Source organism: Carcharhinus amblyrhynchos, unplaced genomic scaffold, assembly GCF_965287045.1.
Source record: "Carcharhinus amblyrhynchos unplaced genomic scaffold, sCarAmb.v2.hapA scaffold_663, whole genome shotgun sequence".
Lineage (NCBI taxonomy): Eukaryota > Metazoa > Chordata > Chondrichthyes > Carcharhiniformes > Carcharhinidae > Carcharhinus > Carcharhinus amblyrhynchos.
The window spans coordinates 54,348-71,538 of NW_027650403.1; the positions used below are offsets into that span (position 1 = coordinate 54,348).

At 53.6% G+C, this 17,191-nt stretch overlaps 1 protein-coding gene across 1 annotated transcript; it reads left to right on the forward strand.

Annotated features, from left to right (window-relative positions):
• The first annotated feature begins 455 nt into the window (after window positions 1-455).
• Window positions 456-16,010, forward strand: LOC145339768 (ATP-binding cassette sub-family D member 1-like). The gene is made up of 10 exons (XM_080184298.1): window positions 456-1,626; window positions 2,841-3,021; window positions 5,962-6,104; window positions 6,958-7,126; window positions 7,922-8,016; window positions 9,347-9,492; window positions 11,708-11,853; window positions 13,601-13,685; window positions 14,421-14,546; window positions 14,877-16,010. The coding sequence occupies exons 1-10, from the start codon at window positions 721-723 to the stop codon at window positions 15,097-15,099; spliced, it is 2,220 nt and encodes a 739-aa protein (XP_080040424.1). The 5' UTR covers window positions 456-720; the 3' UTR covers window positions 15,100-16,010.
• Window positions 16,011-17,191: the final 1,181 nt, after the last annotated feature.

Here is a 17,191-nt window from a genome sequence, read left to right on the forward strand (position 1 = left end):
GAGAGAGTGTGACAGAGAGAGAGTGTGAGGGAGACGGACACAGAAGGAGAGAGTGTGACAGAGAGAGAGTGTGTGAGGGAGACGGACACAGAGGAGAGAGTGTGACAGAGAGAGAGTGTGAGGGAGACGGACACAGAAGGAGAGAGTGTGACAGAGAGAGTGTGAGGGAGACGGACACAGAAGGAGAGAGTGTGACAGAGAGAGTGTGAGGGAGACGGACACAGAAGGAGAGAGTGTGACAGAGAGAGTGTGAGGGAGACGGACACAGAAGGAGAGAGTGTGACAGAGAGAGAGTGTGTGAGGGAGACGGACACAGAGGAGAGAGTGTGACAGAGAGAGTGTGAGGGAGACGGACACAGAAGGAGAGAGTGTGACAGAGAGAGTGTGAGGGAGACGGACACAGAAGGAGAGAGTGTGACAGAGAGAGTGTGAGGGAGACGGACACAGAAGGAGAGAGTGTGACAGAGAGAGAGAGTGTGAGGGAGACGGACACAGAAGGAGAGAGTGTGACAGAGAGAGAGTGTGAGGGAGACGGACACAGAAGGAGAGAGTGTGACAGAGAGAGAGTGAGGGAGAGTGACGGACAGGCAGACGGAGAGAGTGATAAGAATGGTGGAATCTCTTTGGGACAGTTTGTATTGAGCTCCCTCCCTGTTGCTGTTTTTGGACAGGGAGTGGGAGGGTCTGGGGGAGGGGGCGGAGGACGGGGAGGGGGTGACCATGTCCCTGCTCCGAGACCCCCGGCTGCCCACTCCCGTGCGGAGGGGCAGCTGTGTGCGCGGAGCTCTGCTATTGGCCCTGGCTGCGTACGGGGGCAAGAGGCTGATCCCTCTGCTCCTCAGGAGGCTGCAGGGGGTCAGGGGGTCCCGGGTGGTCCCCGCGCAGCGGCGGGGGTCGCCACGGGCTCGGGGGGGCTCCCCGGCCCTGAACAAGGAGTTCCTGTCCCAGCTGTGGGGGTTGCTGAAACTGCTGTTTCCCCGGTTACTGAGCCGGGAACTGGGTTTGCTGGGGTTACACTCTGCAGCCCTGGTGTCTCGGACCTTCCTGTCCATTTACGTGGCTCAGCTGGACGGCAAAATTGTCAAGTGCATCGTCCAGAAAACGCCGCGACGATTTGCCTGGGAACTGGCCAAGTGGATTGTCGTTGCCATTCCCGCCACCTTCATCAACAGCGCCATTCGGTACCTGGAGGGCAAGCTGGCCTTGGCGTTCCGCTCCCGGCTGGTCAGCCGGGCCTACCAGCTGTACTTTGACCGCCAGACCTACTACAAGGTCAGCACCATGGACAGTCGATTGCACAACGCAGACCAGTCGCTCACCGAGGATATCCTCATGTTCGCCACCTCGGTGGCCCACCTGTACTCCAACCTGACCAAGCCCATCCTGGACGTGCTGGTCAACAGCTACACGCTCCTCAAGGCGGCCAAGGCCAAAGGGGCGGCCACCTCAGGCTCCACCGCCATCGCCGGCCTGGTCGTCCTGCTGACCGCAGCCGTCCTGAGAGCCTGCTCGCCCCGCTTCGGGCGCCTGGTGGCGGAGGAGGCGCGGAGGAAAGGCCAGCTCCGCCACGCTCACTCCCGGGTCATCGCCAACTCGGAGGAGATCGCCTTCTACGGCGGGCACAAGGTGGGTAGAAAGCCGGGTGTGTGCGCATGAGGGCGCAGGCGTGCATGTGCGTGCGTGTACAGGTCTGCACACACTCGCGTAATACTTTCCCTCCACCCCCACCTGTCGCAATCCGTCAATTCCACCGACATCCAGTATCGGCACAGCTATTCAACTGCATCAGCATCACAGCACAGGCCCCCTCTCCCCAGCACCCTGTGTTACTGACTGTATCTGTACTGATGTTAATCCAGCTCCCTCACACTGTCACTCAGTAACCCCTCTCTCCCCCCAGCACCCTGTGTTACTGACTGTATCTGTACTGATGTTAATCCAGCTCCCTCACACTGTCACTCAGTAACCCCTCTCTCCCCCAGCACCCTGTGTTACTGACTGTATCTCTACTGATGTTAATCCAGCTCCCTCACACTGTCACTCAGTAACCCCTCTTTCCCCCCCAGCACCCTGTGTTACTGACTGTATCTGTACTGATGTTAATCCAGCTCCCTCACACTGTCACTCAGTAACCCCTCTCCCCCCAGCACCCTGTGTTACTGACTGTATCTGTACTGATGTTAATCCAGCTCCCTCACACTGTCACTCAGTAACCCCTCTTTCCCCCAGCACCCTGTGTTACCGACCGTATCTGTACTGATGTTAATCCAGCTCCCTCACACTGTCACTCAGTAACCCCTCTCCCCCCAGCACCCTGTGTTACTGACTGTATCTGTACTGATGTTAATCCAGCTCCCTCACACTGTCACTCAGTAACCCCTCTCTCCCCCCAGCACCCTTTGTTACTGACTGTATCTGTACTGATGTTAATCCAGCTCCCTCACACTGTCACTCAGTAACCCCTCTTTCCCCCCCAGCACCCTGTGTTACTGACTGTATCTGTACTGATGTTAATCCAGCTCCCTCACACTGTCACTCAGTAGCCCCTCTCCCCCCAGCACCCTGTGTTACTGACTGTATCTGTACTGATGTTAATCCAGCTCCCTCACACTGTCACTCAGTAACCCCTCTTTCCCCCCCAGCACCCTGTGTTACTGACTGTATCTGTACTGATGTTAATCCAGCTCCCTCACACTGTCACTCAGTAACCCCTCTCCCCCCAGCACCCTGTGTTACTGACTGTATCTGTACTGATGTTAATCCAGCTCCCTCTCACTGTCACTCAGTAACCCCTCTCCCTCGTTTGATTCCTGTTGTGTTGCTTTCCTTGGCCCTGTTAGGTGGAGTTGTCGATATTGAGGAGGTGTTACCAGGCGCTGGCCTCCCAGATTGACAAGCTGCTGATGAAGCGACTCTGGTACGTGATGTTGGAGCAGTTCCTGATGAAGTACGTGTGGAGCGCCTCGGGTCTGGTCATGGTGGCCGTGCCCATCATTACTGCCACCGGTTACTCAGAGACTGGTAAGGACGGGGAGGCGGGGGTGTGGGACCTCCACCCACAGTCTACGGCACAGTGTGAGCCCAGAGTCCGGGGGAGTGGGGAGAATCTTGACGTTGGGACATGGACAGAGAGAGAGGTCAAGGCAAGACATAAAGTAGGCCATTCGGCCCATCACATCTGCTCCACCCTCCATAGAAAAGTTGATGTAACCCACTATTCCCCAACTGATTAAAGATCTGTCTGTCTCAGCCTGGACCGCAATGAAGTTACTGTGAAAATCCCCCCAGTCGCCACACTCCTCTCCGGGTTACACTGAGGGAGAATTTAGCACAGCCAATGCTCCCTAACCCGCACGTCTTTCAGACTGTGGGAGGAAACTGGAGGAAACCCACGCAGACATGGGGAGAATGTGCAGACTCCACACAGACAGTGACCCAAGCCAGGAATTGAACCCGGGTCCCTGGTGCTGTGAGGCAGCGGTGCTAACCCACTGTGCCACCCTAGAAACTAGAAACAGGAGGAGGCCATTCAGCCCTTCGAGCTGCTCCCCCATTCGTTTTGATCCTGGCTGATCATCAAATTCAATATCCTGATCCCCCCCCATATCCCTCGATCCCTTTAGCCCCAAGAACGATATCTAATTTCTTCCTGAAATCACACAACGTTTTGGCCTCAACTACTTTCTGTGGGAGTGAATTCCACACATTCCCCACCCTCTGGGTGAAGAAATTTCTCCTCACCTCAGTTCTAAAAGGTTTCCCCCTTATCCTCAAACTCTGACCCCTAGTTCTGGGCTCCCCCCACCATCGGGAACATTCTTTCTGAATCTACCCTGGCTAACCCTGTTAGAATTTTATAAGTTTCTATCAGATCCCCTCTCACTCTTCTAAACTCCAGTGAATATAATCCTAACCGACTCAGTCTCTCCTCATATGACAGACCTGCCATCCCAGGAATCAGCCTGGTAAACCTTCGCTGTGCTCCCTCTATAGCAAGGACATCCTTCCTCAGATAAGGAGACCAAAACTGTACACAATACTCCAGGTATGGCCTCACCAAGGCTCTGTACAATTGCAGTAAAACATCCCTATCCCTGTACTCAAATCCTCTCACTATGAAGGCCAACATACCATTTCCCTTCTTTACTGCCTGCTGTACCTGCACGCTTACTCTCAGAGACTGATACACGAGGACTCCAAGGTCTCGCTGAGTATCCGCCTCTCTCAATTTACACCAAATAATAATCTGTCTTCCTATTATTGCTCCCAAAGTGGATAACCTCACATTTATCCACATTATACTGCATCTGCCATGCAGATACCCACACACTCAACCTGTCCAAATCACACTGAAACATCTCTGTATCCCCCTCACAGCTCACCCTCCCACCCAACTTTGTATCAACTGCAAATTTGGAGATAAAACATTCAGTTCCCTCTTTCAAATCATTCATTATACAATGTGAACAGTTAGGGTCCCAGCACAGATCCCTGCGGCATCCCATGGGCGAGGCAATGATGGTCTGTTGTATTATCACTAGACTATTAACCCAGAAACTCAGCTAATGTTCTGGGGACCCGGGTTCCAATCCCACCACGGCAGATGGTGGAATTTGAATTCAATAAAAAATATCTGGAATTAAGAATCTACTGATGGCCCATTGTCGGAAAAACCCATCTGGTTCCTTTAGGGAAGGAAATCTGCCGTCCTTACCCCGGTCTGGCCTACATGTGACTCCAGAGCCACAGTAATGTGGGTGACTCTCAACTGCCCTCCAAGGGGTAACTAGGGATGGGTAATAAATACTGACCCAGACAGTGATACCCAGGTCCCAGGGATGAATTAAAAAAAGTCACTGCCTGCCAATCAGAAAAGGACCCATTTATGCCAACTCTTTGCTCCCTATTTGCTAACCAGCTTTCTGTCTCTCTCAGGACAGTGCAGTGAATGGGATGGGTCTGGACTGATCTGATGTGATAATCACCAGCTCCCACTTTCCCGCCTTATCCCCGTAACCCCTCCATTCCCTTCCTGATGAAAGATCTGTCTGTCTGAGCCTTGAACTCACTCAGTGACCCAGCCTCTACAGGCCTCTGTGGAAAGAATTCCACACACACACTCCCCGAGAGAAGAAATTCCTCCCTATCTGTGTCTCCAGTGGGCGACCCCCTCACTCTGAGATTATTCCCTCTGGTCCCAGAGTCTCCCACAAGGGGAAACAGCCTCTCAGCACCCACCCTGTCACCCCCCACCACCCCCCCGAGAGTCTGATGTGTCTCAATGAGGTCACCTCTCATTCTTCTAAACTCCAGTAAGTACAGGCCCAACCTACTCAACCTCAACCTCTCCTCATGAGAAAATCCCTCCCTACCCAGGATTGATCGAGTGAACCTTCTCTGGATCGCCTCCAATGAGTACGGGCCCCACTCGCCCTCCGATCCCATTGGGATAAAGGACAATTTGCTTTTGGATTCTCCTGCTGTATCTGCACGCTAACCTTCTCCCTTCCTCCTCTGACTCTCTCCAGTTTACCGGTTTCGCCTCCGTTGGAAAATAATCTGCTTTTCCATTCTATAGTCAAAGCGAATGACCCCACACTTCCTCAAACCGCCCCCGTCACCCTGCCCGCTGTCTTGCTGCACCTCCCTCTATATCTTGGTCGTGTCTCTGTGCCTCTCCCACAACTTAACCACCACCCCCCCCAACCCTGTCCACACCAACACCGACACCTTAACAACCAATATCTTCACCCAAAGCACTGACATGGGGGTGGGGGGAGAGAGAGAGAGAGAGAGACTGGGGGTGGGGGTGGAGAGAGACGGGGGCTAGAGAGAGAGAGATGGGGGGAGTGTGACAGAGGGATGGGGGGAGAGGCAGAGGGAGTGCAGATACTCGGAAGCTGACAGGCACAGTGCGATCCCAGTGCGATGAGGAAGAGTTGAATTCTGCCCCTCCCACAGACTCGGAGGAACTGAAGCAGGCGGCGATGGAGAGGAAGGAGGACGAGCTGGTGAGCGAGAGGACGGAGGCTTTCACCACCGCGCGTAATCTGCTGGTTGCCAGCGCCGATGCCACTGAACGCATCATGTCCTCGTACAAGGAGGTAGGGAGGGGGTGGCGGGGGGAGTGGGGTGTGGAGGGGGGAGATGGAGCGGGGAGGAGGGAGGGAGGGAGGGTCGTGGATGGGGGCAGAGTGGGGGGGGCAGGGGGTTGTGTAGGGGTGTGCGGAGCGGGGGGGGGTCTGTGGGGGGGGGCAGGGTGCAGAGTGGGGGAGTGTGTGGGGGGAGGGGTGCAGAGCAGGAGGGTGTGCGGGGTGGGGGAGGTGCGGAGCAGGGGGGTGGGGGGAGGTGAGACCTCTCGGGGAAGCGAACCCTGGATGAGGTGGTTTTGATTGGGTGAGACTGGCTGGGGTTAAAGCACAGCTGTCAGTGACGGGTCAGTTAGAGTGTAATTGCTTTATGGACCCAAGCTCAGAAATGAGCCCGGATTTAACCCGTCCCCTCCTCCTGCCACCCGACTCCTCCAGCCCGGTCCGCAACTATAACCGTAACCCACCCCAGCGCACAGCCATTGATTCCACAATGGAGTCACCCGTGGCATTGCTCAGAGGTGAGGAATTGCTGTTTGCTCAATATAGCGACAACAGGGGTTTATTTAACTCTGTTGATCTAATCTGGATGGATGTCCCACCCCGTTAAACACACATGTTCACTTCCTGAGCAGCACGCGGTCTGGAACTTCCTGCATGCTGGCTACCGAGGTCAGTTAGAGATTAATTGCTCCACGACGGATTCTGAGGTGATTGTCCGAGCAGGGAGTGAGTGTGAGGAGGGGGGAGGGCAGGGTGGGGGGTAATTCCTGAGGTTTTCCTGAGTGCCGTCACACCTGAAATGTGGGTGAGGGCAATTGCTCTGTCGATAGACAAACCGGATGTTGTGGTTTTAATTCCCACACAGGTAACGGAGTTAGCCGGCTACACCGCTCGGGTCCATGAGATGTTCCAGGTGTTCCAGGAGGTACGATCCGGAATCTACAAACGCTCCACAGAAACCGAGGCCACAGACCAGGGGAAGCAGCTGCAGATAGTTCGAGGGGTTCGCATAGAGGGACCTCTGGAGATTAAAGGTAGGGGGAGTGTTTGATGGGGACAGTGTAAAGGGAGCTTTACTCTGTATCTAACTCCGTGCTGTACCTGTCCTGGGAGTGTTTGATGGGGGGGACAGTGTAGAGGGAGCTTTACTCTGTATCTAACCCCGTGCTGTACCTGTCCTGGGAGTGTTTGATGGGGGGACAGTGTAAAGGGAGCTTTACTCTGTATCTAACCCTGTGCTGTACCTGTCCTGGGAGTGTTTGATGGGGGGGGACAGTGTAGAGGGAGCTTTACTCTGTATCTAACCCCGTGCTGTACCTGTCCTGGGAGTGTTTGATGGGGGGGACAGTGTAGAGGGAGCTTTACTCTGTATCTAACCCCGTGCTGTACCTGTCCTGGGAGTGTTTGATGGGGGGACAGTGTAAAGGGAGCTTTACTCTGTATCTAACCCTGTGCTGTACCTGTCCTGGGAGTGTTTGATGGGGGGGACAGTGTAGAGGGAGCTTTACTCTGTATCTAACCCCGTGCTGTACCTGTCCTGGGAGTGTTTGATGGGGGGGACAGTGTAGAGGGAGCTTTACTCTGTATCTAACCCCGTGCTGTACCTGTCCTGGGAGTGTTTGATGGGGGGACAGTGTAGAGGGAGCTTTACTCTGTATCTAACCCTGTGCTGTACCTGTCCTGGGAGTGTTTGATGGGGGACAGTGTAGACGGAGCTTTACTCTGTATCTAACCCCGTGCTGTACCTGTCCTGGGAGTGTTTGATGGGGGGACAGTGTAGACGGAGCTTTACTCTGTATCTAACCTCTCTGCCTCTCTCTCTCTCCCAGGAAAGGTGATAGATGTGGAACATGGGATTATTTGCGAGAATCTCCCCATAATCACCCCGACAGGAGATGTGGTTGTTACCAGCCTGAATATCCGGGTAAGGATGTGAATTGGGACTGGCAATGGGATCCTCCTGTGCGCTAATGGCCAGTCGGTCAGTGTCTCTGGCTTGTGGGGATTGGTTGGCCGGTGGCCAGGGGTTCTCCAGGCACTGGCTGCCTTCTGCATGTGGGCAGTCCCCATTCGAAAAGGGACAACAGTCAGTATGTGATATTCAACTTTGGAAGGCATCACAGCTGAGGCATACGACACGCCAGCCTTCATCAGCTGGGGCATTGGGTACAAGAGTTGAGAAATCATGTTGCAGCTATATAAAACCTTGGTTAGGCTGCATTTGGAGCATTGCGTGCAGTTCTGGTCTCCCAGAAGGACATGGTAGCTTTGGAGAGAAGGTAAAGAAGGTTCACCAGGATGTTGCCTGATCTCGAGGGTGTTGGCTATGAGGAGAGGTTAGATAAACTCGGATTGTTTCCACTGGAAAGACGGAGGCTGAGGGGGGACCTGGTCTATAAAATGATGAGAGGCACAGACAGGGTGGATAGTCAGAGGCTTTTCCCCCAGGGTGGAAGTGTCAGTTATACAGGCAGGGGCACAGGTTCAAGGTGAGAGGGGGAAAGTTTAAGGGAGATGTGCGGGGGGAAGTTTTTCACACAGAGAGTGGTGGGTGCCTGGAACGCGCTGCCAGAGGAGGGGTGGAAGCAGGAACATTAGCAACATTTAAGAGGCATCTGGATGGGGACATGGATAGGGAGGGAATGGAGGGATAGTAAGTGTGGATGAGCACAGCCTTTGTGGGCCGAAGGGGCTGTTCCTGGGCTGTACCATCCCTTGTTCATTGAGTTGAGAGGCACCCACAGACCTCCCAGCCCTTGGTCTCTGGAAGGGGAGGCGATGGTCTGGTGTATTATTGCTAGACTATTAACCCAGAAACTCAGCTAATGCTCTGGGGGACCCGGGTTCGAATCCCACCACGGCAGATGGTGGAATTTGAATTCAATAAAAAATATCTGGAATTAAGAATCTACTGATGTCCCATTGTGGGAAAAACCCATCTGGTTCCTTTAGGGAAGGAAATCTGCCGTCCTTACCCCGGTCTGGCCTACATGTGACTCCAGAGACACAGCAATGTGGGTGACTCTCAACTGCCCTCCAAGGGGCAGTTAGGGATGGGCAATAAATCATGGCCCAGCCAGTGATACCCGTGCCCAATGAGGTATTGAGGTTGACCCTGGCTTCTGAGGAATGGGGAGTGGGATCGAGCTGTGCCGTGTGCAGGACGGAGCGCCCCTGCGTGAGGCTGGAACCCTCTACTCCTCCCCTCAGCCCCTTCACTCTGACCCTGTCTCCCCGGTTACTAATTTTTCCAGGTAGAAAACGGGATGCATCTTCTGATTACCGGACCCAATGGATGTGGGAAAAGTTCCCTGTTCAGGATTCTGAGCGGACTCTGGCCCGTTTACAGTGGAATTCTATATAAACCTCCACCACAACACATGTTCTATATTCCCCAGAGGTAGGTACTGTACCCTCGCTGAGAATCACCTCACAGAGGCACCCCTCGCCCATCACTGGGGCAGTCCCTCGCTGTAACACTCTGATATACCCCACACCCCCTCACTGTAACACTCTGATATACCCCACACCCCTCACTGTAACACTCTGATATATCCCACACCCCTCACTGTAACACTCTGATATATCCCACACCCCTCACTGTAACACTCTGATATATCCCACACCCCTCACTGTAACACTCTGATATATCCCACACCCCTCACTGTAACACTCTGATATACCCCACACCCCTCACTGTAACACTCTGATATATCCCACACCCCTCACTGTAACACTCTGATATACCCCACACCCCTCACTGTAACACTCTGATATATCCCACACCCCTCACTGTAACACTCTGATACATCCCACACCCCTCACTGTAACACTCTGATATATCCCACACCCCTCACGGTAACACTCTGATATATCCCACACCCCTCACTGTAACACTCTGATATATCCCACACCCCTCACTGTAACACTCTGATATACCCCACACCCCTCACTGTAACACTCTGATATATCCCACACCCCTCACTGTAACACTCTGATATACCCCACACCCCTCACTGTAACACTCTGATATACCCCACACCCCTCACTGTAACACTCTGATATATCCCACACCCCTCACTGTAACACTCTGATATACCCCACACCCCTCACTGTAACACTCTGATATACCCCACACCCCTCACTGTAACACTCTGATATATCCCACACCCCTCACTGTAACACTCTGATACATCCCACACCCCTCACTGTAACACTCTGATATATCCCACACCCCTCACTGTAACACTCTGATATATCCCACACCCCTCACTGTAACACTCTGATATATCCCACACCCCTCACTGTAACACTCTGATATACCCCACACCCCTCACTGTAACACTCTGATATACCCCACACCCCTCACTGTAACACTCTGATATATCCCACACCCCTCACTGTAACACTCTGATATACCCCACACCCCTCACTGTAACACTCTGATATACCCCACACCCCTCACTGTAACACTCTGATATACCCCACACCCCTCACTGTAACACTCTGATATATCCCACACCCCTCACTGTAACACTCTGATATATCCCACACCCCTCACTGTAACACTCTGATATACCCCACACCCCTCACTGTAACATTCTGATATACCCCCACACCCCTCACTGTAACACTCTGATATACCCCACACCCCTCACTGTAACACTCTGATATATCCCACACCCCTCACTGTAACACTCTGATATATCCCACACCCCTCACTGTAACACTCTGATATACCCCACACCCCTCACTGTAACATTCTGATATACCCCCACACCCCTCACTGTAACACTCTGATATACCCCACACCCCTCACTGTAACATTCTGATATACCCCCACACCCCTCACTGTAACACTCTGATATACCCCCACACCCCTCACTGTAACATTCTGATATACCCCCACACCCCTCACTGTAACACTCTGATATACCCCCACACCCCTCACTGTAACACTCTGATATACCCCACACCCCTCACTGTAACACTCTGATATACCCCCACACCCCTCACTGTAACACTCTGATATATCCCACACCCCTCACTGTAACACTCTGATATACCCCACACCCCTCACTGTAACACTCTGATATACCCCCACACCCCTCACTGTAACACTCTGATATACCCCACACCCCTCACTGTAACACTCTGATATACCCCACACCCCCTCACTGTAACACTCTGATATACCCCACACCCCCTCACTGTAACACTCTGATATATCCCACACCCCTCACTGTAACACTCTGATATACCCCACACCCCTCACTGTAACACTCTGATATATCCCACACCCCTCACTGTAACACTCTGATACATCCCACACCCCTCACTGTAACACTCTGATACATCCCACACCCCTCACTGTAACACTCTGATATATCCCACACCCCTCACTGTAACACTCTGATATCTCCCACACCCCTCACTGTAACACTCTGATATACCCCACACCCCTCACTGTAACACTCTGATATATCCCACACCCCTCACTGTAACACTCTGATACATCCCACACCCCTCACTGTAACACTCTGATATATCCCACACCCCTCACTGTAACACTCTGAATGTTCACATTATTTTTGTCTGGGTGGTTTTCTCCCCAGACCGTACATGTCTGAGGGATCGCTGCGGGATCAGGTGATCTACCCGGACCTAGTTGAAGACACACGGAGGAAAGGGATCACAGAACAGGAGCTGGAGTCAATCCTGGAGCTGGTGAACTTAAATTACATCGTGCAGCGAGAAGGAGGTGAGTGAGAGTGACCTCCCTCTACACTGTCCCCATCAAACACTCCCAGGACAGGTACAGCACGGGGTTAGATACAGAGTAAAGCTCCCTCTACACTGTCCCCCATCAAACACTCCCAGGACAGGTACAGCACGGGGTTAGATACAGAGTAAAGCTCCCTCTACACTGTCCCCATCAAACACTCCCAGGACAGGTACAGCACGGGGTTAGATACAGAGTAAAGCTCCCTCTACACTGTCCCCATCAAACACTCCCAGGACAGGTACAGCACGGGGTTAGATACAGAGTAAAGCTCCCTCTACACTGTCCCCCCATCAAACACTCCCAGGACAGGTACAGCACGGGGTTAGATACAGAGTAAAGCTCCCTCTACACTGTCCCCCCATCAAACACTCCCAGGACAGGTACAGCACGGGGTTAGATACAGAGTAAAGCTTCCTCTACACTGTCCCCCATCAAACACTCCCAGGACAGGTACAGCACAGGGTTAGATACAGAGTAAAGCTCCCTCTACACTGTCCCCCATCAAACACTCCCAGGACAGGTACAGCACGGGGTTAGATACAGAGTAAAGCTCCCTCTACACTGTCCCACATCAAACACTCCCAGGACAGGTACAGCACAGGGTTAGATACAGAGTAAAGCTCCCTCTACACTGTCCCCATCAAACACTCCCAGGACAGGTACAGCACAGGGTTAGATACAGAGTAAAGCTCCCTCTACACTGTCCCCCATCAAACACTCCCAGGACAGGTACAGCACAGGGTTAGATACAGAGTAAAGCTCCCTCTACACTGTCCCCATCAAACACTCCCAGGACAGGTACAGCACGGGGTTAGATACAGAGTAAAGCTCCCTCTACACTGTCCCCATCAAACACTCCCAGGACAGGTACAGCACAGGGTTAGATACAGAGTAAAGCTCCCTCTACACTGTCCCCATCAAACACTCCCAGGACAGGTACAGCACGGGGTTAGATACAGAGTAAAGCTCCCTCTACACTGTCCCCCCATCAAACACTCCCAGGACAGGTACAGCACGGGGTTAGATACAGAGTAAAGCTCCCTCTACACTGTCCCCCCATCAAACACTCCCAGGACAGGTACAGCACGGGGTTAGATACAGAGTAAAGCTCCCTCTACACTGTCCCCATCAAACACTCCCAGGACAGGTACAGCACAGGGTTAGATACAGAGTAAAGCTCCCTCTACACTGTCCCACATCAAACACTCCCAGGACAGGTACAGCACAGGGTTAGATACAGAGTAAAGCTCCCTCTACACTGTCCCCATCAAACACTCCCAGGACAGGTACAGCACAGGGTTAGATACAGAGTAAAGCTCCCTCTACACTGTCCCCCATCAAACACTCCCAGGACAGGTACAGCACAGGGTTAGATACAGAGTAAAGCTCCCTCTACACTGTCCCCATCAAACACTCCCAGGACAGGTACAGCACGGGGTTAGATACAGAGTAAAGCTCCCTCTACACTGTCCCCATCAAACACTCCCAGGACAGGTACAGCACGGGGTTAGATACAGAGTAAAGCTCCCTCTACACTGTCCCCATCAAACACTCCCAGGACAGGTACAGCACAGGGTTAGATACAGAGTAAAGCTCCCTCTACACTGTCCCCATCAAACACTCCCAGGACAGGTACAGCACGGGGTTAGATACAGAGTAAAGCTCCCTCTACACAGCTGATGGGGCTCTGATGAGGTGATGATATTTTTTACCTTTTTTTCAGGCTGGGACGCTCGCAATGATTGGCAGGATGTTCTCTCGGGAGGCGAGAAGCAGCGTATAGGAATGGCCAGAATGTTTTATCACTGGTAGGCTGAGGGAGCGCCGCACTGTGGGAGGGTCAGTGCTGAGGGAGCGCCGCACTGTGGGAGGGTCAGTGCCGAGGGAGCGCCGCACTGTGGGAGGGTCAGTGCTGAGGGAGCGCCGCACTGTGGGAGGGTCAGTGCCGAGGGAGCGCCGCACTGTGGGAGGGTCGGTGCTGAGGGAGCGCCGCACTGTGGGAGGGTCAGTGCCGAGGGAGTGCCGCACTGTGGGAGGGTCGGTGCTGAGGGAGCGCCGCACTGTGGGAGGGTCGGTGCTGAGGGAGCGCCGCACTGTGGGAGGGTCGGTGCTGAGGGAGCGCCGCACTGTGGGAGGGTCGGTGCTGAGGGAGCGCCGCACTGTGGGAGGGTCGGTGCTGAGGGAGCGCCGCACTGTGGGAGGGTCGGTGCTGAGGGAGCGCCGCACTGTGGGAGGGTCGGTGCTGAGGGAGCGCCGCACTGTGGGAGGGTCGGTGCTGAGGGAGCGCCGCACTGTGGGAGGGTCGGTGCTGAGGGAGCGCCGCACTGTGGGAGGGTCGGTGCTGAGGGAGCGCCGCACTGTGGGAGGGTCGGTGCTGAGGGAGCGCCGCACTGTGGGAGGGTCAGTGCCGAGGGAGCGCCGCACTGTGGGAGGGTCAGTGCTGAGGGAGCGCCGCACTGTGGGAGGGTCGGTGCTGAGGGAGCGCCGCACTGTGGGAGGGTCGGTGCTGAGGGAGCTGTGTAATGTGTGTTGTTGTGGTCCAGTCCACAGTACGCCCTGCTGGATGAGTGTACCAGCGCTGTGAGTATTGATATCGAGGGCAAGATTTTCCAAGCGGCCAAGGATCGTGGTATCTCGCTGCTGTCAATAACCCACCGCCCGTCGCTGTGGTGAGTGCGGGAGGGAAGGGAAGGGGCTTCCATCTGGAGGGCACACTCTCTGTCACCTTTCTCCGCCACACCCTCCCTGCTGTCCCCCTCGGCCCCTCCGCCTCAGCCTCTTCCCCCCACCTCCCCATCCCCCTCCCCGTCCCCCCCCCTCCCCATACTGTCCCACGCTAGTATGAATGATTGTACTAAACATGCTCTCCCTCTGTCTCTCCCCCCCCACCTCCCTCTGTCTCTCCCCCCCCACTCCCTCTGTCTCTCCCCCCCCACCTCCCTCTGTCTCTCCCCCCCCACCTCCCTCTGTCTCTCCCCCCCCCCCCCGTCCCTCTGTAGGAAGTATCACACACACTTGTTGCAGTTTGATGGTGAGGGGGGTTGGTGTTTTGAGAGGTTGGACACGGCGACCAGACTGACTCTGTCCGAGGAGAAGCAGAGACTGGAGTGTCAGCTGGCCGGAGTTCCCAAGATGCAGCACAGGCTCCAGGAGTTACGCAGAGTGCTGGGAGAGGGGCAGCGGGACCCTGCGGAATCCACAGAGCCACAACTCAGCACCTGAGGGTGAGGGGACAGGCTGGACCCCCCCTCCATCTGTCACTCAGAGCAACGCCAGCGAGTGAGGGTCTGACTGACCGTCCATTCAACAGCAACCCACACTGAGAACCTCTTCATTCTCAACCCTTCACTAACCATTCAGACCCCAACTCCCTATTCCCCCATCGAACCCCCACTTTACTCTGTATCTAACCCCGTGCTGTACCTGTCCTGGGAGTGTTTGATGGGGGGACAGTGTAGAGGGAGCTTTACTCTGTATCTAACCCCGTGCTGTCCCTGTCCTGGGAGTGTTTGATGGGGGGACAGTGTAGAGGGAGCTTTACTCTGTATCTAACCCTGTGCTGTCCCTGTCCTGGGAGTGTTTGATGGGGACAGTGTAGAGGGAGCTTTACTCTGTATCTAACCCTGTGCTGTACCTGTCCTGGGAGTGTTTGATGGGGGACAGTGTAGAGGGAGCTTTACTCTGTATCTAACCCTGTGCTGTCCCTGTCCTGGGAGTGTTTGATGGGGACAGTGTAGAGGGAGCTTTACTCTGTATCTAACCCTGTGCTGTACCTGTCCTGGGAGTGTTTGATGGGGGGACAGTGTAGAGGGAGCTTTACTCTGTATCTAACCCTGTGCTGTACCTGTCCTGGGAGTGTTTGATGGGGGACAGTGTAGAGGGAGCTTTACTCTGATGCAGCGACACCCCCATCTGGTGGTCACACATGTTACTGGACCATCTCTGAAAATGGACATGCTCCTTTTAATGATTAGATTATTTTCCCGGCTGATGCTATGTGCCAAATTGATGATCCTCCTAAATGTGAATCTTTTGCTGTGACAGAATATGTTCCTGTGACCATTTTACTAAAATATAAATGGATTCAATCACCACTAATTCAATAAATAATGGAAATAAATACGTTTCAAAGCGGTGTGATTGTGACTGTCAGTTCATATAGAATAACAGATACTCGGGAGTAAGTTACAGACTGGAATCTAATCGAGGGGTTCGGGGTGGTTTATATATAGAATAACAGATACCCGGGAGTGAGTTACAGACTGGAATCTAATCGAGGGGTTCGGGGTGGTTTATATACAGAATAACAGATACCCGGGAGTGAGTTACAGACTGGAATCTAATCGAGGGGTTCGGGGTGGTTTATATATAGAATAACAGATACTCGGGAGTGAGTTACAGACTGGAATCTAATCGAGGGGTTCGGGGGGAGTTTATATATAAAATAACAGATACCCGGGAGTGAGTTACAGACTGGAATCTAATCGAGGGGTTCGGGGTGGTTTATATATAGAATAACAGATACTCGGGAGTAAGTTACAGACTGGAATCTAATCGAAGGGTTCGGGGTGGTTTATATATAGAATGACAGATACCCGGGAGTGAGTTACAGACCGGAATCTAATCAAGGGGTTCGGGGTGGTTTATATATAGAATAACAGATACCCGGGAGTGAGTTACAGACTGGAATCTAATCGAGGGGTACGGGGTGGTTTATATATAGAATAACAGATACCCGGGAGTGAGTTACAGACTGGAATCTAATCGAGGGGTTCGGGGTGGTTTATATACAGAATAACAGATACCCGGGAGTGAGTTACAGACTGGAATCTAATCGAGGGGCTCGGGGTGGTTTATATATAGAATAACAGATACCCGGGAGTGAGTTACAGACTGGAATCTAATCGAGAGGTTCGGGGTGGTTTATATACAGAATAACAGATACCCGGGAGTGAGTTACAGACTGGAATCTAATCGAGGGGTTCGGGGTGGTTTATACACAGAATGACAGTGACTCAGGAGCGCGGTAGTTAGTTAGCACCTGAGTGAGAGGTGGGGCCTCAATGCCAGTGTGTGCGGGACCCGTACCCCAGTGAGGGTCAGTGTGTGTGTGGGACCCGTACCCCAGTGAGAGTCAGTGTGTGTGTGGGACCCGTACCCCAGTGAGAGTCAGTGTGTGTGTGGGACCCGTACCCCAGTGAGAGTCAGTGTGTGTGTGGGACCCGTACCCCAGTGAGAGTCAGTGTGTGTGTGGGAGCCGTACCCCAGTGAGAGTCAGTGTGTGTGTGGGAGCCGTACCCCAGTGAGAGTCAGT

What these genes read in the sequence shown, in the direction of transcription:
- LOC145339768 (XM_080184298.1), top strand. Translation starts at nt 721, where the DNA reads ATGTCCCTGCTCCGAGACCCCCGGCTGCCCACTCCCGTGCGGAGGGGC. An exon ending in TCATGTCCTCGTACAAGGAG is followed by an intron (nt 6,105 to 6,957) that starts GTAGGGAGGGGG and finishes ATTCCCACACAG; the next exon opens with GTAACGGAGTTAGCCGGCTA. An exon ending in ATGTTCTATATTCCCCAGAG is followed by an intron (nt 9,493 to 11,707) that starts GTAGGTACTGTA and finishes TTTTCTCCCCAG; the next exon opens with ACCGTACATGTCTGAGGGAT.